At 43.8% G+C, this 26,895-nt stretch overlaps 1 protein-coding gene across 3 annotated transcripts in view; it reads right to left on the bottom strand.

Annotated features, from left to right (window-relative positions):
• LOC145338866 (electroneutral sodium bicarbonate exchanger 1-like) overlaps positions 1-26,895 on the bottom strand; it is an 86,684-nt gene that overhangs the window by 44,565 nt on the left and 15,224 nt on the right. For all 3 annotated transcript variants that reach the window (XM_080183250.1, XM_080183252.1, XM_080183251.1), the window contains exons 5-12: positions 25,217-25,363; positions 24,657-24,757; positions 22,744-22,918; positions 16,510-16,643; positions 12,601-12,846; positions 9,961-10,066; positions 1,870-2,031; positions 937-1,050 (exon numbers count right to left, since the gene is read on the bottom strand). In XM_080183250.1, coding sequence (XP_080039376.1) covers positions 937-1,050; positions 1,870-2,031; positions 9,961-10,066; positions 12,601-12,846; positions 16,510-16,643; positions 22,744-22,918; positions 24,657-24,757; positions 25,217-25,363 — 1,185 coding nt within the window. The remainder of the gene's footprint in view (positions 1-936; positions 1,051-1,869; positions 2,032-9,960; positions 10,067-12,600; positions 12,847-16,509; positions 16,644-22,743; positions 22,919-24,656; positions 24,758-25,216; positions 25,364-26,895) is intronic.

Raw genomic sequence — 26,895 nt, 5'->3', positions numbered from 1 at the left:
AGGCAGAGATTTCCTCAGACAAGGGGGACTTGGAAGGGACAGCTTAAATATGGCGCCAGAAACTTCAACCCCATGAGGTAACGGTGGGTGAACAAATCAGTTCCGACCCTGCCATGTGAATGGGCAATCAACTTGCCAATGCACAAATAATCAGCTTTCAAATGGAAGACTGGCATGAGAACTCAAATCAGCAGGAAGCCTGCGCCAACTATCCCACCTACCACCCATCACACTTCGTCTGCAAAACGGAATATTCTGCCCCAAGTCTTTCTTTGCCAACTGTAAGAATCCTGAAGGACATCAGACCAAATAACAGACTATCCTAGGACACAGAAGGGAATGAAAATGTTTATGACAATCAACTGCGCAGGATCTAGTGAGAAGCATATTCCAAACTTTTTCTATTTCACCTCGCTAGTTCCAAAGTTTAGAAAATACTGTACATAACAGTTACATATGCTCCTTAATTGCTTTCTCCATCAACAATCTATATGCATCCAGTGCCTTCTTGAATCCATCTCCCTGGGCAATTGAATAATCAACATGATTTGTGTGAAGTAGTTACATCAAAACTGTTCATTCCTCTTCTCTCTGAGCTTCAGTGCTTGTTGCAATGTTGTAGAGTGATTTATTTTAAATATGTCTTCAGTTTATCTATACCTCTTAAAAAATCTTGAACATTGCATTCAGATTCCTATTATTTTTATACAATATATACATAATAAAACAAAATCTAACTGTAAACTTCAGGTTTTTCTGCTCATCTTGAAGGAAGTGCTTATTTGTTCCTTTGAGTATCTTGAAGTATCCTCCAAACGAGAATAGGGCCTGGGTGGGATTGTGGTCAGTATATACTTGATGGGCTGAATGGCCTCCTTCTGTACTGTAGGAATTCTATGTTTCTATGATTCTATGACACTATGTCTAATTTATTACCTTAAAGACACTAGGAACTTGAAGCTTTGGTGATGGAATTCCCAGGGCATAGTCAATAAGGACCATAGACAAGATGGTCAGGAAAACAGCAAAGTCACTTATCATTGATCGCACCTGCCAGTAAATATTGCAAATTAACAGAATAGGGTTAACGTTTCTGTTCAAACAATGAGCGCAAAAGTATTATACAAATGCATTGTATTCATTTACCAAGAATACAAATAGTTAGTTCTAGTTTTGTGTGAAATAATGTACAAAGCCAACGGGGAAAAAAACCTAGGTCACAAAATAGTTTTGCCAAAAGGAAATTATATCCAAAAGAAAAAAAATCTTTCATAACAATAAAATAAAAAAAAACTGTGGATTCTGCTGACCTGAAATAAAAACACAAAGAGCAGGAACAACTCAGCAGGTCTAACAGTATCTGTGGAGAGAGAAGCTAAGTGAACAGCCAGAATTTTCCACCTATTCATGCTGGCGTGATCTTCTGGAGCCACCGATGTGAACGGAGACTGTAATGGCTCACTGGCCCTGCCACAGGTTCAGCCAATGTTTCGAGTCCAATATGACTCTTGTTCAGAAATCATGTTGGACTTGAAATGTTAACTCGGTTTCACTCTCCACAGATGCTGCCAGACTGCTGTGCTTTTTCTGTTTCCATATCAAATCTTTTATAACAACACTTGTAGCCCTTTTTCATTAAAATTCCCTATCCTTTGGTTACCCATATTAAGCCAAATCTTGAGATGGCATGTTAGTAGAACCTGGGAGAAGATTGTTACATGCTCTCAAATTCAGAGTAGCTGAACATTATACCTGGAAAACAAGTCCAAAGATTTTTTTAAAAAAGTGTTGCCCCACAAAAGCACAACCCATAAAATTCTAGGAAAATAATGTTTTTAGAACAAAGCAAAAGAAACAGATTGCTCATACCTTGGTTGGAAAATAGTGACTTGTTTTAAACTGTTTGAGGAACCCTGACAGGGCAAATGTAGAAAAGAATAGTATAACAGACCAGAAGAGGACGTCTGGAGTGTATGGTCCATGGTGTCCACATGAAGGACCAACAAATTCACCGTGGAATGTTCGACAGTCCTGATGAAGAAAGGCAGCAAACAGATCATATTTAAAAAAAAACTTTGCATTGTGCTAGCTTTCTGGAAAACCACAGTAATAGGTTTCTTCAATGGATAGAATCCTCCACACACCATTGCAGTAATTGGTACCAGATTACCACCCTCTGGGGAAAAGGATTATGTCAAGACAACTGTCCTTTTGTCACATGATGACATTACTGTCAGAGGTATCCCTATTAATCTCAAACATCAAAAAGCCTGACCTTGATCAGAAATACATTTCTCCTAATACCAGGATTTAAATCAGTCTTGAACACTGTCACATTTAAGTAAGCTTAGTTTTTGTTTTGTCTACATTGAGAATTCAAATCATTTAAAAAAAAAATACATATAATGGTGTTTCATAAATGTATTTGGATTATTTCATAAAGCAAGTTCACAAAGGTTTTCAATTGACATCTCATTCAGAGATGCATAGGAAGAAGCCATAGAATGAAGGAAATTATCTTTAATCTGCCCTGACTTCCATATCCGTATGACGATAGTAGAGTAGGATGATCCGAACCATTCATTTGTCTGGTCTACTGCTTACTCACTAGTTTGCTTTGGATTCTTGCACCATAAGGAAAAAAAATGTTAAGCCTGCATAAACTGTTCTACCCACCTGAGCCCCCCAGACCACCTTTCACATTGCCCCCTCATCAACCACCCCCCCGCCCCAACCAGCCCCAATGGCTGACTGACATGACCTCCTCCCCCCCAATCATCAGAGGCACAAATCCCATCCCCCTCATCAGCACACCTGCAAGTACTGACTTGACTTTCCCTCCATGGTAACAAGACAAACTGTATAAAACTCGCTGGAATGCTCTAATGGACACGTGATTCGCCCAAACTGTCAGAAGCTGAACTGCCCAAACAAGAGAGAACTCGATAAAAACCCCCAAGGATGGACAGAGAGGCAGTGCAGGAAGAAATGGCCTCCAGAAAGACAGCTCCCTGTTTTTCTGATGCTAACCTGGCCAGGTTGCTGGAGGCAGTGTGACATCCTTTTCCCCCCCACCAGCAGGATGCCATCTGGGGGAAGGGATGGCAATGCAGCCTGGGAGGTGGTGACAGCATGTGTTAGTGCCAGAGCACTGGCCAGGAGAACTGGGAAGCAGTGCTGCAAGAAACTGAATGACCTCATCCAGCAGCAAGGGCGATTGTTTAACCTCATCTATCATCTTCCCCCCTAAACGACCCCCAGATCCCCCCACTCTCAGCACCCTGCATGCTTTCAGCCTGCGACCCCTCAAGCACTTTCCTCCCCCACCCCCCCAAGAATATCACAGCACTTGCCTTCTGAAGGCCATCCCCTGAAACACGTGTCATCAGATTTTACATGGTTCCTTTTGTCTCCACAGGAGACGAGTACCCACAATCGCCAGAAGAGGTTGAAGACAGTGGGTAGTGTGCCCAAGATTTGGGTCCTCACACCCTTTGAGGAGCAGGCACTGGAGCTTGCAGGAGAGGGGGGCATGCAGACCATTAGCAACAGCATGGTCAGGCTGGAGCATAGAAATGAGCACCTGTCAATTCTCCACTTGTTGGAGAAATCTCAAATAAGTTGCATGCAGCTCAGATTCCTCTCCCTCCCTTGCACTTAACCTTGAGTCCTGCGTTGCAGGAAGGGATGTGCCTGGGCCATCTGGCATTGCAGCCCCCTTGCTGCTCTCACCCATCCTGCCCCTGACAATTCAGAAGACTCCTCAGAGGAAGCGGATGAAGGCATCTCCGAGGCCAGAGCCAGTTTTGCATCAGCTTCCACCTTGCAACACACCATCCCACTGACTCTCACATCGGTGGGTCAAGTTACTGGCTAGGCTTCTGGCTCACTCCCTGGTGCACACGACACATCTGCTGGTGTACATCAGGTGGGGGAGGGAATGTCTGAGGCCTCTGGCATGTGGGGGCCTGCTGGAGGCGAGGACTCAGCTGGCCCCAGGCTGCACGCTGGACCTAAGAGATCACTTCTCCCTTAGTTGTTGGAGACACAGCAACAGAGTCAGGGAATGCAGGAGGGGCTGACAGTCACACTGGACTGACTGCGAGGCTGTTGGGAGGAGTCCCAAAGCTTTCAGGCGGACCAACTATTGCCTGCTTTGTGTGGTTCCCAGCCAACACTGCAAGGGTGGCATCCACAGTGGAAAGTCTGGGGCAGGAGATCCTCACCATGAGTGCCAGGGTCCACGTGGTGGCCGAGTCATAGAGGGCCAAGTCACAGCAGGCCACAGCTGAGGGCCTCAACAGGCTTCTTAAGATTCTGCAGCCCAGTGGGACAGCACTGAGACACAGGGGACTATGGCTGCAGTCTTTGAGAATGTGGCCTAGTCACAGAGGGTCATGGCCGAGAGGCTGCAGAGCCTGGCTCAGTCTCAGAAGGCACTTGCTGCTACCATTGGCAGGTGGCCCCTGACTCGTGGCCATTGCAGAGGGCTTGACCACCATGGCAAGAATGCAGGTGGTCCTCCAGGACTGGCAGGGTCAGGTGGCTCCACAGCTTCTAGAGTCATTGCAGAAGCATCGTCTTCCCATGGAGTGACCCAGGGACCCCACAGGAACCCCGAGGGAAGAAGAAGGGCTCGAGGCCATGCTGGAGCCTTCCACTCAGGAAACTGCAGCTGTGGCTAAAAACCTTCTGACGCCCTCTTTTCTGACACCGGGGCATCTCAGGGGCAGTGGAACAAAGAGGGTGTCATGGATATGTCCCCAAAACCTGGAAGCTGGCCACAGCCCTCAAGATCCACGCCCTTCAAAGGGCAATCACCAAGGGCATCACAGGCCAGAGGACACAGTAGCGGGCCACATCCTGGGGAGACACTGAGACGTAGTGGTAGGCCACGTACGGTTAAGAAGTTGTAGCAGCATTGAGATTGCATGGGCGAAGGGCAACGCTAGGTACATAGAATATTGAGGTGCTTTAAAGTCTCATGTTCACACGTTTGATATATTAGCACTTATTTTGAAAGCACTATTATTGGCAACAATAAATGTCATTTCGCCCCACACCAATGACTAACTTGTCTCTAATTAGCCTCTAACAGGGATATACTTACCCTGATGGTTGCTGGAGGGACCCTGTACGTTGATGTCAACATACCACTGAGAAAATCAAGGTGCTCAAACAATTCACTGGCTAGTGTGTGTGGCATGCATTGGCAGTGACTTACAGCACCTGCCATCACATCCCCAGGACCCCCCAAGAGATCCACCCCCCCACCCCTCCTGCCCCTGCATGGGGGTTTAGTGCTCGCTTACCCACCACCCAGATGTAGGCCCAGGTGCCAGCATACATGCAGAGATCAGGTAGGTGTCAGACTAGTTTGCACCAGGGTATCATCACAGTGGCACACAGCAAGTCACCATCGCCCTTTTACCTGCCACAGAAACTCGCTAACACAGGGTACCCAGGCCCACCACTCTGGTGGTACAATGTTGCAGGAGATAGGGTGGCACAGTGGTTAGCACTGCTGCCTCACAGCGCCAGGGACCCAGGTTCAATTCCCAGCTTGGGTTACTGTCTTTGTGGAGTTTGCACTTTCTCCCAGTGTCTGTGTGGGTTTCCTCCAGGTGCTCTGGTTTCTTCCCACAGTCCAAAGATGTGCAGGTTAGGTTGATTGGCCATGCTAAATTGCCCCTTAGTGTCAGGGGTACTAGCTAGGGTAAATGCATGGGGTTATAGGGATAAGACCTGGGTGGGATTGTGGTCGGTGCAGATTTGAAGGGCCAAATGGCCTCCTTCTGCACTGTAGGATTCTATGATAGGACTCCAAGGAGGAGGGAGAGGGAAATGAAACCCACATGCAGTAATACACGCCCATAGTGACTAAAGCATGTGGTGATCAAGACCTCCCTTGCACACCTGATCCTTGCTGCCACCAGCTCTCCAGCGATGAGGTAGTGTTGCTCATTGTCAGTTTTAGTTTAGGCAGGCTTGAAGGCCAAAGGGCCTGTTTCTGTGCTGTACTTTACTTTGTTCTATATCATCCTCCTCCATAGCACTGCCTGGCTGTTCGGCCTCCACATCCACCTCCTGAAAAATATCTCCTCTCTGCTGTGCCAGGTTGTGTGGGGCACAACACACCACCACAATGCAGGAAGGAATCAGGGGGCTGTATTGTAGAGCCCCACCATAGTGATCCAGGCACCTGAACCACATTAAAGCACCACTCCACTATTGAACGTGTGGCTACATGGGCTTCATTATATCAGGTCTCCACACAGGCACCATCATCCAAGTCCGAAGCAGGTAACCCATTGTCTCCCATGAGCCATCCCTGCAGACTGGGCTCCTCCTCAAAGATCTCTGTGACATCAAAACTCCTCCTTAATATAAAACTGTCATGCACACTGTGGGGGTGTGGTGGGAAGTCATTTCTGTTCATGAACCTGCACAGGTGTCGCACTCTCTCCTTTTGGAGCCAGAGCCATTGGCGCCATGCGACGTCCAATAACTGCTTGAAGGACACTCGCGTGCGGAACTGCCAGGGTCCCCGATCCTTCCTTCTGTTTGCCCACCCTCCCTCCATTGGGGCGACTGGTGGCCACATCCTGCCTCTGGCAGCCGTCTCCCTCTACTCCTGAGAATGGTAAGGCCTGGGCCTCCTGTGCCCATAATTCATCCTCCTGCTCCTCCTCAGCTCCAGCAGCAACCAAAAGAACGGCAAGATCGATCGGTTGCATCGCAAAAGCCATAGTCAATCTGAAGAGGTGGGTGAGCAGATTTGGGGAAGTGGAGAGACAGATGGAGAAGATAAAGATCTCTGCTTGCCTCCAGCACCACAGGCCACCCCTCCAGCACCACACACTCTCCATACATTCCCCACAGACCCCCAGCCACACACAATTCCCATACACCTCCCCCCCTCCCCCCAACAGACCACCAGCATCATATACTCCCCATACCCCCACAGTCCCCCACCAACACACACTCCCCATACCCCTTCCACAGAGCGCCACCCTCCCCTCCCAGGACCACACACACCCCATACCCCGCTCCCACAGACTCCCAGCAACACACACTTCCCAGACCCCCAGCAACACAGACTCTCCATACCCTCCCAACACCCCACACTCCCACACCTCACCCCCCCACAAACTCTCAAACAGAACTCAAGCAGTAGTGATCACAGTCACTGCTGCCTGACAAGCCCTGAAGCTGCAGCACTGTCACTTGAGATAATTTCTAGCTCATCCCCAACCTGTAACAGTGCTTGCTGCTGCTTGCACTGGGACCCAGAATCAGCACTAAGACCCAAGGTCAACACTTTGAGCTGCGTCCATGCTGAAAAGTCAGACCCCATGAGCAACAGCCCTCCACTTCCCCACACACTCGCAGGCCTCCCCCAACCCAAAACGTAACATGTCCGTCACAAAACAAAATAACCCCTTCTGAGCAGCACGGAGCATTTTGAAAGCAGAGGCTTATGTCCTCGCTCACCCTCATTGCTGAAGCATTTGAATGTGACTTTTATAGAGGTGTTTTCCAGATTGATTTGGCTGCGGTGAATGAGGTTGTTAAGGCAGGTGAGCTCGGACAACTGGGAGTGAAGCTCACTAATCACATTGTGACAAATGCAAAAAAATTGCAAATTTGCCTGTTTTGGGTAGGTTCCTTATCGCGCCTTTTTTTTTCATAAAATGGGATTGGGCATGACAACAGGTGCCATTTCCACTCATTGCATCATTCCTGATTTTACGACATTTTCCTACAGCAAAACAAGCACGATGAGGTTGTAAAATTCTACCCGATAACTCAGAGCTTGGTGAGCATTTATGCTGTCAGTTTGACTTGCACGCTGGGAGTAAAAATGTTGGGATAGAAATATCTTAAACTAAACAAAACTGGGAAGAAAGTTCAAGTAAAATTCCCATGCAAATCCTGTCAGATTGGCAATTCAAATATGATTAATTTACAACTATAGGCTAAGACAATCAAACAGTAATGTTTTTCATTCAGGAAGTGAACTTAAATGTTCAAAATATTTGAACAGGTGATACTTGAATTTGTAAAGAACTAAATGAAAACCACATTAGGAACCAATGCCTAAAGGGTACAATTTCCATATAGCTTGCATGAAATGAGACACTGGCAGGCGAATCATCGAATGAAGAGAATATTGAGAATTACTTCAGCAAAAACTGAAATTGGTGGGGTACATCAAACCTACTTTGCTTCAATCTTTACAAAAGCATTAATATTTAGATGAGGTAAATCCTGAATTGATTAGAGGTGGGATGAGATAATATAGAAAAGGAAATGAAAAGTTGAATTAATTAAGTTAAAGAGCAATAAGGTGCCAGGACTTAAATGGAACCTTGTAGGAAAGAGGGAAGGAATAGCAGAGGCCTGACAATATATAATTGAGGATTCTGTTGAGAGCTGAAAGACTCGAGAATGGCCAACTTTTTGCCCATTCAAAAGGGAAATCCAAAAACGAACCCAGCTTATTACCATACAATCTAAAGAACAACACTTTTCTTTTTTAATTTTTGTATGCTTGCTCTGAAAAGAATGGCCTGGTATATTTTCTAGTGGATTCTTGTCCTGTGGCAATCTGTATCAACACCTTAGTCTGCTGGGAAACCTGATAAGAAAGCACAATAACCTGGTCAAGCTGGACAAATTAACAGAACATTTAATAATGTGTCTTTCTAATCGAACCTCCTCCTACAGATGTTGACCCAAACTTAGTTGGCAAAAGATCTTATGTACAAGGCCAAAAAATTTTTAGCTAAGGAAAAACACTATGGTTTTTGGTTGAATGACAGAGATCCTGGGGCTTGCTCTGCACAATTTCCCCAAAATGATTACAACAACGTGTGGAGGATGCTGAATGAAGATTTACTGTCACATTTTCTGACCAGATTTACAAAGTCATCTCAATAAAATCTTTTGCACATTCATTTGTAACAGTATCCCTTCCGGTTTACTTTTTTTATTTTGTTATTTATACAAATATTATCCAAAATATCTATGACTAGAATAACACAAGTTTATTTGAAAGAATGTATTTTATATATATATATGACTATATATACTTCTTTCCTGTTAATATTGAAGGGAACAAGTTAATGCACTTTATAATGCTTAAAGATTTATGCAAAGCATTGTAAGACTTGGTTCTGCACCCCTGTGACCTTGTATGCCAGTTAACTTGTTTGTGCAAGTTTGTAACCTTGTATGCTGGCGAAACAAACTGCAGGTGTCGAAATGCGATATTGGCTATTCACACTAGAGGAACAGAACAGTGACACAGTCATGGCCTTGGGGACAGCAACAATTACAACGGACTATGCAAAGGACAAAACCGCTGAGGCAGCAATAACCACATGATGGATGACGAACCACGACAGACATCCTGGAGAACTGTGGATGTGACTAGGGACGGGAACCGGGTTGTACAAAAATTTACTTGTGTTCAGGGAGAAGTCTGGTGAAACACTTTAGGAACCGTGCTTCTCCCAAAAGCTTTTGTAATAAACCTGTTGTACTTTGACTCACGACTAGTCTCAGAGGTATTATTTACTGACAACAATATTTTTGTACAGATATCAAATTATGTAGTATTTAACCATAGTCCTCTGTAGTCATTAATACCAATACGGTCTTTTGAGTGGCTTAAGGGGCCTGAAGATGATCTTTCATGAAAAGTAAGGGCATACAATTCTTCTCTATAATTAGCAACTTACTAACAATATTACAGTAAGGCACAGCATGAACACTTAGAATGTGACTGGACTCTTGATTTTTTTTGGTTGTGTTTATTGCTTTCTTCACAACAGTAGTAGGCATAATTAAGAGACCATTCATAACCTTCCTTTATCCCTATTCATTATCTTGAGCCAGCTTCATTTCCCAAACCAGTATCTGACTAGAAAATCCCCTTTTTTTTTTGTAACTTACGCTGACAGTTAGATTTGCCCAAGGAACTGATGATCTTGTAATGTTGTGCTTCTCCCAGTGCTCTAGAGTTCTGTTGTTAGGATTACGAGGCTCTGCACACATACAGCTAAAGTGAACAGAAACAGAAAATTAAGCTCAATATATGTTGTAACTGGATGAGCATATGCCATTTCAGTTTAAACCCGTTCTAAAGTATTAACAGGGAAGAAACTAAAATGCACTTCACCTGATGAAAGCAGATTGTAGTTTAAAGAAAACTGGTCGACTTATTTAAAATTAATATTACTTATTTGCATCCCTTTCCACGGTGGCTTCTCCCCTCATTCTGCATAAACTGCTCAGGCAGAATGGCAAAAAGAATACTCCATATTACCTCAGGGTCCAGTTCATCTGCTGCAAAATATGGACTTAACCTGGCTGAGAACTTGCGTCATTCCACAAAAGTGTAGCTGTCAAGTTCAAGTTAAATATTGTGTGAAACCTGAACCCTTATCAAAGGTAAAGTAAGCATGCTCGCCATCATACAGCCAGGCTGCCCTTAATTTTGATATTTAAATAGATTAGTATCTAAAAAGACCATTTCCCTCATCCACACTTGTACCAAACGAAGAAGCTACATTCAGCTCGAAGGTTAACTATTTCTCTCCCCACTGATGCTGCTAGATCTGTTGAACATTTCCAGCACTTTGATTTTTATTTCAGATTTCCAGTATCCACAGTATTTTGTTTTTATCCCAAAGGCCTCAAGTTTGATTTCCAGTCCATAAGCTGAACTCACAGGACCAAATGTAATATTTCCAAGTTTGCTGATGACACAAAACTAGTTAGGAAAATAAGTTGTGAGGGGGGGATGAAAAGAGTTTTCAAGGAGACTTAGACAGACTAAGTGAGTGGGCAAGAACATGGGAGAAGGAATATAATGTAGGAACATTTGAAATTATTGACTTTGGTAGGAAAAACAGAAATGCTGAGTATTTCTTAAATGATGAGAGACTGGGAGGTGTGGATGTATGAAGACACCTGGGAGTCCTCATTCTTAAGTTACTGAAAGCTAACATGCAGGTGCAGCAAACAATAAGGAAGGTCATTTTTTTTGCAGGAGGATTTGAATTCAGGAGTAAAGAAATCTTGCTGCAATTGTATACAGCTTTGATGAGACAGCACCTGGTCTATTGTTATAGTTTTCGTCTCTTTACCCAAGGAAAGATATAATTGCCATAGAGGGAGTGCAATGAAGGTTCACCAGACTAATCCCTGGGATGCTCTTTGAGAAAAGATTAGGGAGACTGGACCGGTATCTCTAGTTTTTAGAGGAATGAGAGGTGATCTCATTGAAGCATACAAAATTCTTACAGGGCTCAGTGGGGTAGGTGCAGAAAGGATGTTCCCCCTGCCTAGGGGTGTCTCGAACCAGGGGACCCAGTCTCAGAACCTGAGGCATTTAGGACTGAGATGAGGAGGAATTTCTTCACTCAGAGGGTGGTGAATCTTTGGAATTCTTTACTCCAGAAACTTGTGAATGCCCAATAATTGAATATTTTCGAAATAGATTGAGAGATTTCTAGACAAGATAGATATTAAGGGACACAGGGAACCTACAGAAAAACAGCACTAAAATAGAGGGGGCGATTCTCCCATTCTGACCCACTAATTTTTTGGTGGGTCGAGTTGGGAGATGCGCACTTGCGCCGGATCACAGGATTTGTGCGTGCGTGTCTCCCACCACCGGACAGCAGGCGTGGTCGGGACTGTGCTGAAAACCAAGTGGTTTTAATCGCTTTGTAACGTAATTTAAATGTGCTCATCAGGCCCGGGACTGAATTCTCCAGGCCCTAAAGCATCTCCAACCCCGCCAGTACAATTTCACTCCAGCCGGGTTTAGAGTTGCTGCCCACTTTCGGAGAACTAGCGGTAGACCCCACTCGAGTGAAGTGGGGGGGGACAGAGTCCCCATGGGGGTCGGGCAGTGGTGACGTGGTACCCCTGGGCATGGGCATCCTGACAGTGCCAGCCTGTGTCCCTGGCATTGCCCACTGCCACTCTGCATTGGGATAGGAGAGGGGCCAGCAATCAGGGCAGACTTGGGTGTGTGTGTGTGTGTGTGTGTGTGTGTGTGTGTGTGTGTGTGTGTGTGTGTGTGTGTGTGAGGTGCACCCCTACATTGGGGGGAGGGTTGGGTGGTTGGAACTTGCCCGGGAACACTTGTGTGGGCCACAATCGGACCGTTTGTGTGGGCTGGAGGGGCAACAGTGCTGGGGTCCCAGGCTGGCCAGCGATTGAGAAGCTGACGGCATGGGGACACTGCGCAGAGTTCCAGGACTGTCAGGCTCCGGCACAAATAGGTGTCTACCCCCAACCCCGAGCTTTTAAATGATATTCACGATTGTGAATAGTGCATTGCATAGTGCAGGAGATTCGAGTCTGAAATCCCCTGAAAAAACAATTGTGAACTACACCATTTTTTCCACCATTTCAGCACTTAGAATTTGTTTGGGTGAATCGCCCCCAGAATACCAACCACGATCAAGTTGAACAGAAGAGTAAGTTTGAGGGGCCAAATGGCATATCCCTGCTTCTATTTCTAATGTTAATGCTATGGGGGAGAAGTAGTCAACAAGAAATACGAAGTAAAATGCTTACAAGTACTGAGTGAGCTGGTCCAGATTTGTGTGCATGTTGAAAGAATAGATTTCTCCCAAATGAATCAGCTTTTCCAGAGCTTCATAGATGAAAATTATGCAGATGAGAGAGGCAAATGCCTCCTCGGTGAAACGAGTTATGTAACAAACAAGAGAGCTTGCATCAGTGGCAACAAGCAAAATACACAGGAAAGATGTCCAAAGTCCAATATTCGCTCTCAAGGAAAGGTAGGATAAGTCGTAGTCCCTAAAAAAAGAGAGAAAATCAAATTAAAGAAGTGTAAAATTTAGTCTGATCTAGAGATCAACAGTGGCTGACTAACTTGAGCATTGCTAATCTTTCCGACTACTGAACTGCATTTAAAGCAAAGACAGTAGCTTTGCCAGAATAGAGTGGGAGAATGTGCGTTAAAATTGGGTGTACAACATGGTATGAACAGTTACAAAGTTTGGATCTGTATTTTAAGAAGTTTGTGTTGCAGTGTAGCAAATCCAGGTCAAATCGAGTGGGGCTCAACTGAACAGGTTTTGCTGTGATATCATGGTGGCTAATACATACTCCATATTGAACATTCATATCTAGTTTCCCGATTTTAGGATTGAGTGTTACAGAATGTTTTGTACTTGAGATGAAAAGGTCAGTAATGTAGAGTGGAGTACTTTTCATTATCTCTTCTTTTGTAACCCAGGGTCAGCATCAAGTTTCCAGGTCAAGTATGACATTAGTGATGATGGTGCCCCAATCTCAAAGTACTTACTATATCATTTTCCACAGCAGCCATCTTTAGGATTCCCTTATTGATTTTTCTCTGTGTGTTAAGAGCACAGTTGATGTTAAGGGTATTCCAAAACCCAAAAGGGAACTTTGGAATGCCTGCTCTTAACATTATTTTTGCAATTTGTATCATGTGAGCAAAGATGTGAAGACCAATGATGGGTGTCCAGACTTTCTTGTGACGAGTTTAACTTAATTAAATGTTTATTATTCCGTAAAACACACAACAAGAAAGATAATTAAAAATATAGTTAATTGCATGAATGGCTATCTTTAAACACACCCAACTCTAAATGCTCTATTTTCCTAACCTCGGCGCTAATCCTCCCCAAAACAGCATTCCATAGGTTTTAAAACCATAAGCAAACCCAGCAATAGTTACCATACTAGGCGCCTATGTCATTTGGGGTTGCTTCTGATTTTGAATAGAGACAACTGGAGGTGATTCGATGCGGGTCAGGAGGGGGGGGACATCAGGCTGACCTGGACACATCCAGGGGGCCAGCAATTGGGACATGCAGGGATCGGAGGGGCAGTGGTAGGGGGTTGCTATGCTAGACAGCAATCAAGCTGGCCAGCGATCAGGAATGCTGGCAGTGCAGGCCTCCGCCAATCTTAGCACTGACAGATTGGCACATGCGCAGTGGCCCATTCAGCACTATGCTGCTGGCTTCTCCACTGGGAACTGATTTTTCATGAGATTCATGCGCGCGCACTTTGCAGCGCTCAGTGTGGGAGACTTATTTTGAAATCCTAGTGAAAAAAAACCAGCGGGGGTTAATCCAGTTTTTACATGAATTCAGCACTTCAAATTTTTTGGGAGTATCCCACTCCTAGCTTCTCAAAACAGGCTTAATCCAGGCAGAACTTGTTGGGAAAGAACACAACTTCTTGCTGTGTGGGCTGCGATCTCAAAACAGCTCCCTGCATAGGATGAATTTGCCTTTGATATACTGACCTGGATTTTCTCTCTCCCCCCCGGCCCCAGCAGAGGTGAGCCACTGGGATCTTCTGGTCCTGCCAAAGTTAATGGTCATTTGCTTTGCTCATCAGCCACACTGCTGGGGAACCCATAGCAGGAGTGGCCTTTGATGGGACCAGAAGATCCTGCTGATGGGAAGGGCTGGAAAATTCAGTCCACTGTCCTTCTTTTTGATCTTCCCTTGCATGAACATTCTCAGAAGTTACCCTTAATTATCCATTATTACATGAGCTCACCTTTTAGAATGTGAATATGAAATCCATACCCATCTTCCATCGTTAACAAATGCCTTGTTATGCAAATCAGCATATCGAAACTCAAGTTCTGCCAACTCAATTTGCCTCTTTTCCATCCTTGGAATAATAGCTTTTCTTAAAACCTACAACCACTAAAGCACATTCCCAATTAATGGATTTTTTATTTTTTTCATTCTATCACAATGTCCTAACACGGTGTTAGGTATTGTGAACAGGAACATATTTCAGATGGGATCCTTTGCATCTCTGCAGTCTAAGAGGGGGATAAGGGTAAGGCAGTTGACGTGGTGTATATGGATTTTAGCAAAGCGTTTGATAAGGTTCCCCATGGTAGGCTACTGCAGAAAATGCAGATGCATGGGATTGAGGGTGATTTAGCAGTTTGGATCAGGAATTGGCGAGCTGATAGAAGACAGAGGGTGGTGGTTGATGAGAAATATTCAATCTGGAGATCAGTTACAAGTGGTGTACCTCAAGGATCTGTTTTGGGGCCACTGCTGTTTGTCATTTTTATAAATGACCTAGATGAGGGTGTAGAAGGATGGATTAGTAAATTTGCTGACGACACCAAAGTCGGAGGAGTTGTCTGTTGCCTGGTATGGTGGGAAGGTCTTATGAGGAAAGGCTGAGGGACTTGAGGTTATTTTCATTAGAGAGAAGGTTATGAGGTGACCTAATTGAGGCATACAAGATGATCAGAGGATTGGATAGGGTGGACAGTGAGAGCCTTTTTCCTCGGATGGTGATGGCTAACACAAGGGGACATAGCTTTAAATTAAGGGGTGGTAGTTATAGGACGGATGTCAGAGGTAGGTTCTTTACTCAGAGGGTAGTAAGGGGGTGGAATGCCCTGCCTACAGCAGTTGTGGACTTGCCAACTTTAAGGGTGTTCAAATGGTCAGTGGATAGGCATATGGATAACATTGGTTCCACTGGTCAGCACAACATCGAGGGCCGAAGGGCCTGTACTGCGCTGTAATGTTCTATGTTCTAAGATGAATTTGAATCGAGGTGGCAGAGTTGAAATGTGAACTTGAAACTCTTATGATGACCATTGTGAACTATGGTAAAAACCCATCTGGTTCACTAATGTCCTTTAGGAAAGGAAATCTGCCATCCTTACCTGGTCTGGCCCCCATGTGACTCCAGATCCACAGCAATGTGGTTGACTCTTAAATGTCCCCACAAGGGCAATTCGGGATGGGTAATAAATGCTGGTCTGGCCAGCAATGCTCATATTTCATAAAATAATTGAAAAAATATTCAGTGCTCTCTGGATCATCAGATTTCTGTTCTATTCCATACCATTTAAAAAAAACATTTACAGATGTGGGCATTGCTGGCTAAGCCAGCATTTATTGCCCATCAGAAGATGGTGGTGAGCTGCCTTCTTGAATCGTTACAGACCCTGAGGTGTAGGTACACCCACAGTGCTGTTAGGGAGGGAATTCCAGGAGTTTGACCCAGTGACAGTGAAGGAACAGTGATAAAATTCCAAGTCAGGATGATGAGTGGCTTGGAGGGGAACCTCCAGGTGGTGGTGTTCCCATGTGTCTGCTGCTCTTGTCCTTATATGGTAGTGGTCGTGGGTTTGAAAGGTGCTGCCTAAAGAGCCTTGGTGAGCTCCTGCAGTGCATCTTGTGATGCGGGGTTGACTTACTGGCATATTATTTTATTTAGTGTATGGAATCATCAGAAACGTTCAACAATGAAAGCACTGATTTTCTTTCAGTAGCTGGTGTGGCGTTTCAGGAGTTGGGGCATATGAATATCAATATTTGAAGGGGTCCCTTGGAGCTTGTCAACATTTAAAAGATTTCTCTTGCACTGTTTGAAGTGGTGGATATCCTCCAGTGCTTTGCAGCTTTCTAAGTGCCTCTCTTAACAATAACTTACTTGCAGAATTTGAATAAAATCTTTTCAAACACCAGCACAGGACCTGTACTGCCCAGAATAGTGAGAGGCTGTCCAGCAAAGAGGGAATATGCTATTCCTGTCATGGAAGCCCCAAACAGAGACTCAATAGCACTCTGAAAAAGACCAAAAATAATTGTAAATGAGACTGAAACAATCCACATAAATCCAGTTATTCCATTGAAGGAGGTGGGAAAAGTCAATAAAGTTGTTTGAGAAAAAAATTGGCATCCTTAGCTTTATTAATAGTTGCATACAGCACACCACCTTTATAAATCACTGGTTAGACCCCAGCTGGGATATTCACCGGAATTCTACCACCCCACCTGCCATGGAATCGGAGCAGGCGGGGGGCAGACAATGGAAATGCCCGTTGACCTCGGGTAGGAATCACACCCATGGTGTCCAATTCTGGGCATTGCAGTTTAAATAGGATGTCAAAACCTTGTAGAAGGTGGAGAGGAGATTTACTAGAATGGTATCAGAAATATAACACTTCAGTTATGTGAAAAGACTAAGCAAACTGCAATTGTTCTCCTTAGAACAGAGGAAATTAAGGACAGCCGCAATAGAATCGTTCAAAATTCTGAGAGATTTGATAGAATAAATAATGAAAAACTTTTTCCACTGACAGAGGGATTAGTAACCAGAGAAAACAGAATTAAAACAATTGGTAAAAGAACCCAAGGGGAGGTGAGCAAAATACAAAAAAAAACAGAAGTCATGATCTAGAACGCACTGCCAGAAAGGTGGTGGAAACTGATTCAAGAGTAACTTTCTGAAGAGGATTAAGTATATACTTGAAAAGGAGAAATATGCATGGCAGAGGCGGAGGCAGAGGTGCTAATTGGATAGCCCTTTTAAAGTGCTTGCACAGAGACAATAGAACAATCGGCCTCCTATGCAGTGAGATTTGATGATTGGTGATAAACAGACTATAAGATGGGTATAGTCAAGCAGCCAATAAAAAAACTGCACGAGACAGACAGTCAACTGACTGCTGCACAAGAACAGAAGATAATACAGCAGTAGTAGATCACTGAGCCTGCTTCACGATTCAATACACTCATGGCTGATCTTGACCTTCAACTGCACTTTCCCACCCATTCCCCATATCTTTTGATTCCAAAACATCAAAAATTTGTTTATCCTAGCCTTAATATATTCAGTGATAGAGCATAATGTTAATGTCACTGGATTATGCAGAGGCCCAGGCTAATGCTCTTGAGACAAAGGTTTAAATCCAACTATGGCAGCTGGTAAAATTCAAATTCAATCAATACATCTGGAATATTGTTAGTCTCAGTAATGGTAACCACAAAACTATCACTATCACCGATCGTTAGAAAAACCCATCTTGTTCACCAACATCCTTTTGGGAAGGAAATCTGCCATCCTTACCTGGTTTGGCCTATGTGTGACTCCAGAACCACAGCAATGTAGTTGACTTTTAACTTCCATCTAAAGTGGCCTAGCAATTGACTCAGATCAAGGGCATTTAGAGATAGGCAACAGATGCTGGCTTTGCTAATAAGGCCCACATCCCATTAAAGAATTTTTAAAAAGTTTGCAAAGATTCACAATATTTTGAATGACGAGATTTCTCACCTCAAGTCTTAAAAGATCGGCTCCTTTTTCCGAGATTGTGCTCTCATGCTACAGATTCCCTGATCAGCAGGAACAATCTCCTGGTGTCCACCCTGTCAAGCCCTTCAAAATTGTGTGTTTCAGTAATATCACCTCTCATTTTTCTAAACTCCAGAGAAAATATAGGCCCAGTTTACTCAGCTTCTCATCAAGGTTTACCCAGTAAGATACTGATCTTATTTTCCCTGCAGATAAATCCCTTTTTGTTTTCTGCTTTTGTCTCAAGCAGTTTCTCATCTTCAAGTCCAGTTACAAAACAAACACTTGGAATTGTCCTTAGTAAGATTAAAAATATTTCAACTTGAGATAGATTGGCCATATCTAGGGATACTTGAATGCATCTTTTCAGGCCGACTGGTTACTACAACTAAAGTTGAACTCCATTGTTATCCACAAAGGGAAACCAGATTTTGCCACTATTTTAGGGATTATATTCTATCATTCCATTTTTTTTTATGAAAACCGCAAACCAGTGGCTTTGACCTTTGTTTTAACCCATAGAGGTTTTTCTTACTCCGTGTCAACTCAGAATTTCACACTTGTTTAGAGCTTACTGAAGATCATCACTGGTTAAACAACAACTAGCAACATTGTTAAGACATATCATGTTCCATGTGATGTGTAAAGCTGGCTTCTCCTTTGTTTTACCAAAGATGACCTTAGAAGTCCCATGACTATAGCAAGCCACAGTACTCAAAAAGCAACAGTGCACAAAAATACAAATTGCATACACTTGCAGTTACATGCTACCTACATCCATGGTCTATAAAAGGAAGTCATCATAAATTAACAAAAAACTGTTTATTCTAGTCTTTTCTGGGATCTCATGACTTATGAGCGACTCTAACTTAAATGTTCCTTCCAAGCATTACACTGGTTGATGTGGTCCTTAATTTCATTACTCATGCTAGGCCAGGAGAACACTTCTCTTGCTTTCTTCAAAATTCCTTGTTGGCTTGCATGGTTGCACATCAGCACATTTCTTCTCATCTCTTGAGGGATAATAACTCTAGTTTCTTTGTACAAGGTGCCATCTTGGACAATCACTTCACCTCCATGGCTGGGATTTTCCAGCCCCATTTGCACAGACCACTGAGCACCCTGACATTGCCCACTGGACACTGGGCAATGTCAAGGGGCTGGGCCCAGTGGGAGGGTGTGAGGCCAAAGGAGATGGGTGGGGCTTGAAGGGATGGAGCCTGAAGGGGTGGCAGAGCGAGGGGGCTGCGTACTCTGGATCGGGAATTGGTCGGCCAGGGAGGGAGGAATTCTTGTTTAACACAGTTCAGCCATTGAGACTGGAAGAACTTCCAATTCATTCTCCAATCTGCCTTCATCTCTTGGAACCGGTACTGGAATATTCAAAGTCATAGTGACTCACCCATCAGTCAACATCCCATACAAAGTTGCAGAGTGAAATGTAAATTATTCTCTGCTGTTTCTTGCAGTGGCCAGCTCTCTTTCAGCTATCAAAATTTGCTCAACGTCTGTGGCATGCTCCTGACACCATGCTCCGTGGGTCGAGTTGGCTTGTGCCCCAATCCTTTGTCTTACCAAAGATGACCTCAGAAGTCACATGTCCAGGGGAAGCCACAGTACTCAAAAAGCATCAATGCAAAAAGGCATTTCTCCAAACATTGATTTTAATTAATACAAGTCTCTCTTTTTAATTCATCTGTGGAAAGTGAGCATCGCTGGCTAGCCAGCATTTATTGCCCATCCCTAGTTAGGATTTTGACCCAGTGACTGTGAAGGAACGGTGATATATTTCCAAGTCTGCATAGTGTGTGGCTTTGAATGGAACTTGCAAGTGGTGGTGTTCCCATGTATCTGCTGCCCTTGTCCTTCTCAATGGTAATGGGCGTGGGTTTGGAAGGTATTGTCCAAGGATCTTTGGTGAATTGTTGCAGTGCATCTTGTAGATAGTACACTGCTGCATCAGTGATGGCGGGCGTGAATGTTTGAGGAGGTGGTGCCAATGAAGCAGGCTGCTTTGTCCTGGATGGTGTCCAGCTTAAGTGTTGTTAGAACTGCACCCATCCAGGCAAGTGGGGAGTATTCCCTCACATTCCTGATTTGTGGACAGGCTTTGGGGAGTCAGGAGGTGAGTTACTCGCTGCAGTATTTTGAGACTCTGACCTGCTCTTGCAGCCACTGTGTTTACGTGGCAAGCCTAGATGAGTTTCTGGTCAATCGTAACCCCAAGGATGCTGACAGTGGGGGATTCATGTCAAGGGGTGGTGGTTCGAGTGCCTTATTGGTGATGGTCATTGCCTGGCATTTGTGTGGCGCCAATGTTACTTGCCACTTGTCAGCCCAAGTCTGGATATTGTCCAGATCTTGTTGCATTTGAACATGGACTGCTTCAGTATCTGAGGAGTTGCTGAACATTGGCGAACATCTCCACTTCTGATCTTTTGACGAAGGGAAGGTCATTGAAGAAGCAGCTGAAGATTGTTGGGCCTAGGACATTACCCTGAAGGACTCCTGCAGAGATGTCTTGGAGCTGAGGTAACTGATCCTCCACACCCATCTTCCTATGTACCAGGTACGACTCCAACCAGCAGAGGGTTTGCCTCCTAATACCCATTGATTCCAGTTTGGCTCGGGCTCCTTCATGCCAAATGCTGTTTTGATGTCAAGGGTTGTCACTCTCACCTCACCTCTGGAATTCAGCTCTTTTGTCCATGTTTGAACCAAGGCTGTAATGAGGTCAGGAGCTGAGTGACCTCAATGCAGCCTTGTATTCAAGCTGAGTGTCAGAGAGCAGGTTATTCCTGAGCAAGTGCTGCTTGATAGCACTGTTTATGACACTTTCCATCACTTTACTGATGATCGAGAGTAGACTGATCGAGCAGTAATTAGTCGGATTAGATTTGCCCTGCTTTTTGTGTAGAGGACAAACCTGGGCAATTTCCACATTGTTGGGTAGATGCTAGTGTTCTAAGTGCACTGGAAGAGCTTGGCTAGGGGAGCGGACAGTTCAGGAGCACAAGTCTTCAGCACTTTTGCTGGAATGTTAATTGGGGCCCATTGCCTCTGCATTATCCAGTGCCTCCAACCATTTTATGATATCACGTACAGCGAACGGAATTGGTTGGAGACTGGCATCTATGATACTGGGGCCCACTGGAGGAGGCCGAGATGGATCATTCACTCAGCATTTCTGGCTGAAGATTGCTGTGAATACTTCAGCCTTAGCTTTTGCACTGATGTACTGGGCTCCTCCATCATTGAGGATGGGGATATTTGTGGAGACTCCTCCTCCAGTGAGTTGTTTAATTGTCGATCATTCACGACTGCATGTACCAGGATTGCCGAGCTTAGATCTGATCCATTGGTTGCGGGATCGCTTAGCTCTATCACTTGCTGTTTATGTTGTTCATTATCACTATTAGTAATAAACACTGGATATCAACATGCACAGAATCAAAAAATGGTTACAACACAGAAGGATGCCATTTGGTCCGTCATGTCCATGATGGATCACTACAAGAGCAACTCAGTTAGTCCCATTCCCATCCTTATCCTCACAGCGCTTCAAAATTTCTCTTCAGGTGCTTATTCAATTCCCTTTTGAAAATCGTGATTGAGTCTGGCTCCATCACCCTCTCAGGCATAACATTCCAGATCCTAGACACATACTGCGTAAAACAGTATTTCCCTGCGTCACTATTGATTCTTTTGCCAATGACCTGAAATCAGCATTTTTTGGTTCTTTATCTATCCACCAATGGGAAGTTTCTCCCTATCAACTCTGCCTGGACCCCTCACTTCTACCAAATCTCCTCTCAATTTTCTCCAAGAACAACCCCAGCTTATCTAATTTATCCTCAAAATTGAAGTTGGTTCCCTGGAACCATTCTTGTAAATCTTTTTTACATGTCCTTCCACATTCTTCCTAAAGTGTGGTGCTCAGATCTGGACACAATACACTGGTTGAGGCCAAAGCAGTGTTTTATAAAGGGCATCTATGAATACTGCATAGAACTGAAGACAGGGATCACGATAGAAACCCAATTCAGCTACATTTCTCCAAGTACAGCATACACATACTTATTGCAGGTTTTTAATCTCTACTGGCTAGATGGATTGCATGTTCATATCCAACCCTGCCAACTTTTCTATCAATTTAAATGAATGGAAAGGAAGTCAAACAGGGCCATTGTCAGCATACAATCCTGCCTGTCTGATTTCCCTCTGTGCTCTGCCCAGACAATGCATTATGCCCAGAATATAAAGCTACAATCTAACCTAGTACAAGTAACACATTTAATGATTTAATGGCAATACGGAACTCCAAGATTGTATATAAGCAGGACTTGTTTTTTTTTTAAAAATCACACTTATAACACTTGTACTGATGTTCCATTTTGTTAAGTAATCATCATGGTAAGTTCTCCAATTATTTACATCTTTCAAATTTTCAAAAGTTGAAATTTCCAACTTGATGCTGCATATTGATATTTGATGAAAACAAATCCTCTCTTTTGTTTGTGTCAACTGAATCATTACTATTTTGATCAATCATTAGCAATTTAAATGAACCAACATCCTCAACTTTCTTACTATGCGTCCTTCTGTTGCTTCACCCAAGAGGCCACCAAATGTAATAACAGGAGACATGCAGGCACAGTACAGGAACAGGAAGGATGCCACACACTGTAAGCTGAAGGCATCCCTGAAGTCACTCCATAAAAAAGGCATCTTCCGTTTGATGTCAAGGATCAAACCTCCAAACAGCCTGTTGGAATGGAAATGAATCACTTTAAATAAAACATTTTAAGAATGCATTAACATGGTGGAAATGTCACTAATTGTCCATTTGGTATTATAAGTGGTTTATAACAACTTGAGCAGATATGATAAAAGGCTTCATTGTTTAAAAGTTTAATATGTTCAGCTTTATAATACTCAACATTATAAACTTAATATAAGCTATTTCATTGGCTCTTAAGGTTACAAACTTCAAAGGATTAGACATTTGTAGAAATTTGAAATTGGATTAGTGATGCTATAGTGAATGGTAAAGATAAAAATAATGCTGGAAATCCACAGCAAGTTGGTCAGCAAAGTTATAATGAACATTCCCAACTAAATCTCTGATGGTAGCTTTTAAGTAGAGTGCCTGGCCTATTTAGACATCTTAAAAAGGACTCAACAACCATAAAAACAGAAAATAATATCACACACAAAAATATCAAGACGCTTCAGAATCAAAATCAGGCAAACACGGACTTCAAGCCAAAGGAAAGGCAACCAAAAGTTTGGTCAAAGGGCTTGATTTTAAAGGAGACAGGCAGATGGAGAGACAGAGGGGTCTGATGGAGGAAATTCCAAAGTGGTAGTATATTGCTGAAAGCATGGTTGCAACTAGTGGAGTGAAGGCCAGAATCAATTCTATTGAGAGTTTTGAGGTGGAGTGGGTAGTTGCAGGGCTGGAGGGGATTAGGGAAAAGCAAGGCCATAATCAGATTTGAAGACGTGGATAATATCTTAAATGGGCTGTACTGGGGTCCCTGGCAAGAATGCAGGTCAGAGAGAGTGTGGATTTGGTACAGAATAAAGTACAGGCAACAGGTTGTGTATGATGGCGGGGATGAGGGGAAACTACCCTTCCATTTCAACATTGAAGTGTTCAGGGTTTGATACAGATAGTTTTTAGAAATCCTGCAAGTAAGATATAGACATGGATCAGCTTCTAGAGTGCTTTAAAAATCTATGCTAAGTCTTCAAGCAAGGAGAATACAACAGACTTCAATGGCAATGTAAAAATCAACGAGAAAATTTCCTCAATCATTTATTTTATGATTTAAACAAATTACGCAAATAAGTATATTGCAATGGACAGACAGAAGGAGAAACCATTTAGCATGTTCGATAATATTAGAATCCAAACTGAACTGTGGAATTGACAGGTCCAGTATAATGTAATAACTGAGGCCGTGGGTGTTGTAAAACTGGATCAAGGTAGGTGACCACAGCTGGTGTGGCCATAAAGTGCTGGTATTGCATTTAATAAAATGGAAGATTGTGTATTCTATTATTATTGCCCAGCCAAAATAATTCTGCTGGAATTTCTCACTGCCAGGTTTTGAAACTATTCTAGAAATATAGGTCCTGTTGTCTTATAAAGGTCAAATTTAGATCGTCAACGCCGTCTTCTTTTGGAGGGGATACATGAGAATTATGGATCCAAAATAGATGAATCTGTTTCTCAGTCACAAAGGGCAATTAGGGAAAGGCAATAAATGCTGCATCATGTGAAAGAATAGACACACTGAGAACCCATACAGGTTCCTGCAAATATCACATCTATACCATTCAATATAGCTATGATCACTTAGCTGAAGCCTAGTGTTTGCAAAAAAGAGACAGTAAGAGTCAGAGTGCGAGAGAGTTGAATGTGAGTATGACAGCAACAGGTTACATTAGGAAAATATATGACCATTTAAGAGAGAGTCCAATAAACTACAACAAACCTCCCTGTGCGCTGCAGTTCAGGACCACTGTGGCCCACTTGTGGCTCAGGCTCAACATGGCAAGCATTACCATTTGGGATTCCAGGCTGCTTCCGTTTCTCCTGTTGTACAAAAGGTACGAGTGAAATGGATAGCATGGTGACTGGTGAATGCAGGCAGGATTTTACAGACTTGCTTGTCCCAAAACCATAAAATTCCGCCCGAGGTCAACAGACCTTCCCATTGTCCGCCCTTCACCCGCTCCAATTCCCGCGGCAAGTGGGACAGTAAGATTACGACCTGCATGTCTGCAGATAATCTGCATAGAAGCTTCGTGCAACTTCAAAGCAATTGGTTGAAAGTGAACTGTTAGCTCTGAATAGCACTCTTCAATTTTTAAAATATATTTAGGAGTAAATGTTACCCATTGATGGATCAACACTGCTCACTATATCCCACCCAGTGTTCTAGCAATGCGATTATCAGTAAAATCTGTCCATGCCATATGTTGCCAACAGAAGCAATATAATGCATAAAGATCCTATTGAAAGATTTTAGTAAAGGCAAGGGAAAAGACATACCTGAGATGGAACGTTCTTCGGTGGCTCAATTCGGATGGAGGGATCCCATTCACCTGGGGGCAGAACAGTCACCTGATCAAGAAATTCATCAATCCCAGCAAGCAAGTCACTCCGATCCTTGGCTTTGTAGGCAACATCGTGAAAGATCTAAAATGGAGGCAGAGCAATGATTCTTCCAATTAGTTTGGCTCTCTGAAGGAGAGATACACTGTGTGCGACTCCCCTGCCCTTCCACGTAGTCCTGCAATTAATGATAAAATTCTCTTTGCCTGAATCTGCCTCCACCACACTCTCAGGCAGTGCATTCCAAATCCTAACCACTTGCTGCCTAAATATTTCATGTCTCCATTGCTTTTTTTAATCAATTGCCTTAAATCAATGAGAGAAAGCATGAGCATGTGAGAATGAGCGAGTGTGCATGTGTGATTGAGAGTACATGCGCCCGAGAGAAAGAGAGTGCGTGTCAGTCAGAGAGTGAGAAAGAGTGACTACGAGAGTGTGAATGAGTACATCAGAGAGCGAGCAACAGAGAACACGAGACAGAGTGCAAAGAAGAGTGGGAGAGAGTGAGACAAAGTGCAAGAGAGAATACAAGAGGCAGAGTGAGTGTGTGCGAGAAGGAGTGTGAGAGAGATCGCAAAAGACAGTGAGAGAGGGAACAAATGCGAGAGAGGGGGAGTGCTTGTGAGAGGAAGTGTGAAAGAGAGAAAGTGCAAGAGAGAGAAAAAGAGTGCAAGAGCAAGACAGAGTGCGTGAGAGAAAATGTGTGCGTATGTGCTACAGCGTATGCGAGTGTGCATCTGTGCATGAGAGAGGTGTGTGTGTGAGATTAAGAGTGGTTGACAGCAGGTGTGTGTTAGCATGTGTTTGTGAGAGACAAAACGCGTGTGTGAGACAGAGGACATATGTGAGAGGGTGAGAAAAAGTGCACGTGATAGTTTGTGAGAGAGAGGACGTGTGTGTGAATGTGAGCAAGGGGAAGAGTGCATGCATGTTTATGAGAGAGTTACTTTGATTTTGCACTCATTGTGAGCACAATAATGGTCTGGGCGAAAAATATCGAGAAACTAGGAGATCCGAGAATCTCACCAGCGCCGTATCATCCCTCCACATTTGCAATTCCCTCCTTGACGACGTGACTTGATATTGGCTAGGTTTACAACTGCTGTTTGAAAACAGAAACTAGGTGAAGGGAACATGCTGTGGGTACACAACTAAGTATAGCCCCTGGGGAGAGGGGGACATGCCTGGCAGTACCCTGGCATTTCTCCTGGCACTGCCCCCAGTAATCTGGCACTGGGAGTGGAGGGGGGGGGGATGGTGTGTGGTCACCATGTGCATGTCAGGATGGGTTCCTGTGTTGTCTATCAGAAATTGCAGCGTCCTTTCTAGTGTGTGTGTGTGTGTGTGTGTGTGTGTGTGTGTGTGTGTGTGTGTGTGTGTGTGTGTCTGAGAGCAAGCAAGCAAGAGTGATAACAACTCAAGCTCTTAACATGTCAGACTAGAGCTGCAATTTGCCAAATAAAACATCGAGTTCCACTGATAAATCAAAAGGCAATACATCTGAATGGTAGCATGATAAAATGTGCTTTGGTCAAATCAGATATTCTAAGCTTGAAGGTGGTGCAATCACAGCACCACCAGGAGCAGAGAGTACTGCTGGGACTACAAAAGGTCCC

This window comes from Carcharhinus amblyrhynchos, unplaced genomic scaffold (genome assembly GCF_965287045.1).
Source record: "Carcharhinus amblyrhynchos unplaced genomic scaffold, sCarAmb.v2.hapA chromosome_202, whole genome shotgun sequence".
NCBI classification, from domain to species: domain Eukaryota; kingdom Metazoa; phylum Chordata; class Chondrichthyes; order Carcharhiniformes; family Carcharhinidae; genus Carcharhinus; species Carcharhinus amblyrhynchos.
Note: the sequence above shows the minus strand (reverse complement) of the source record. Positions and strands in the feature narration are given on the sequence as shown.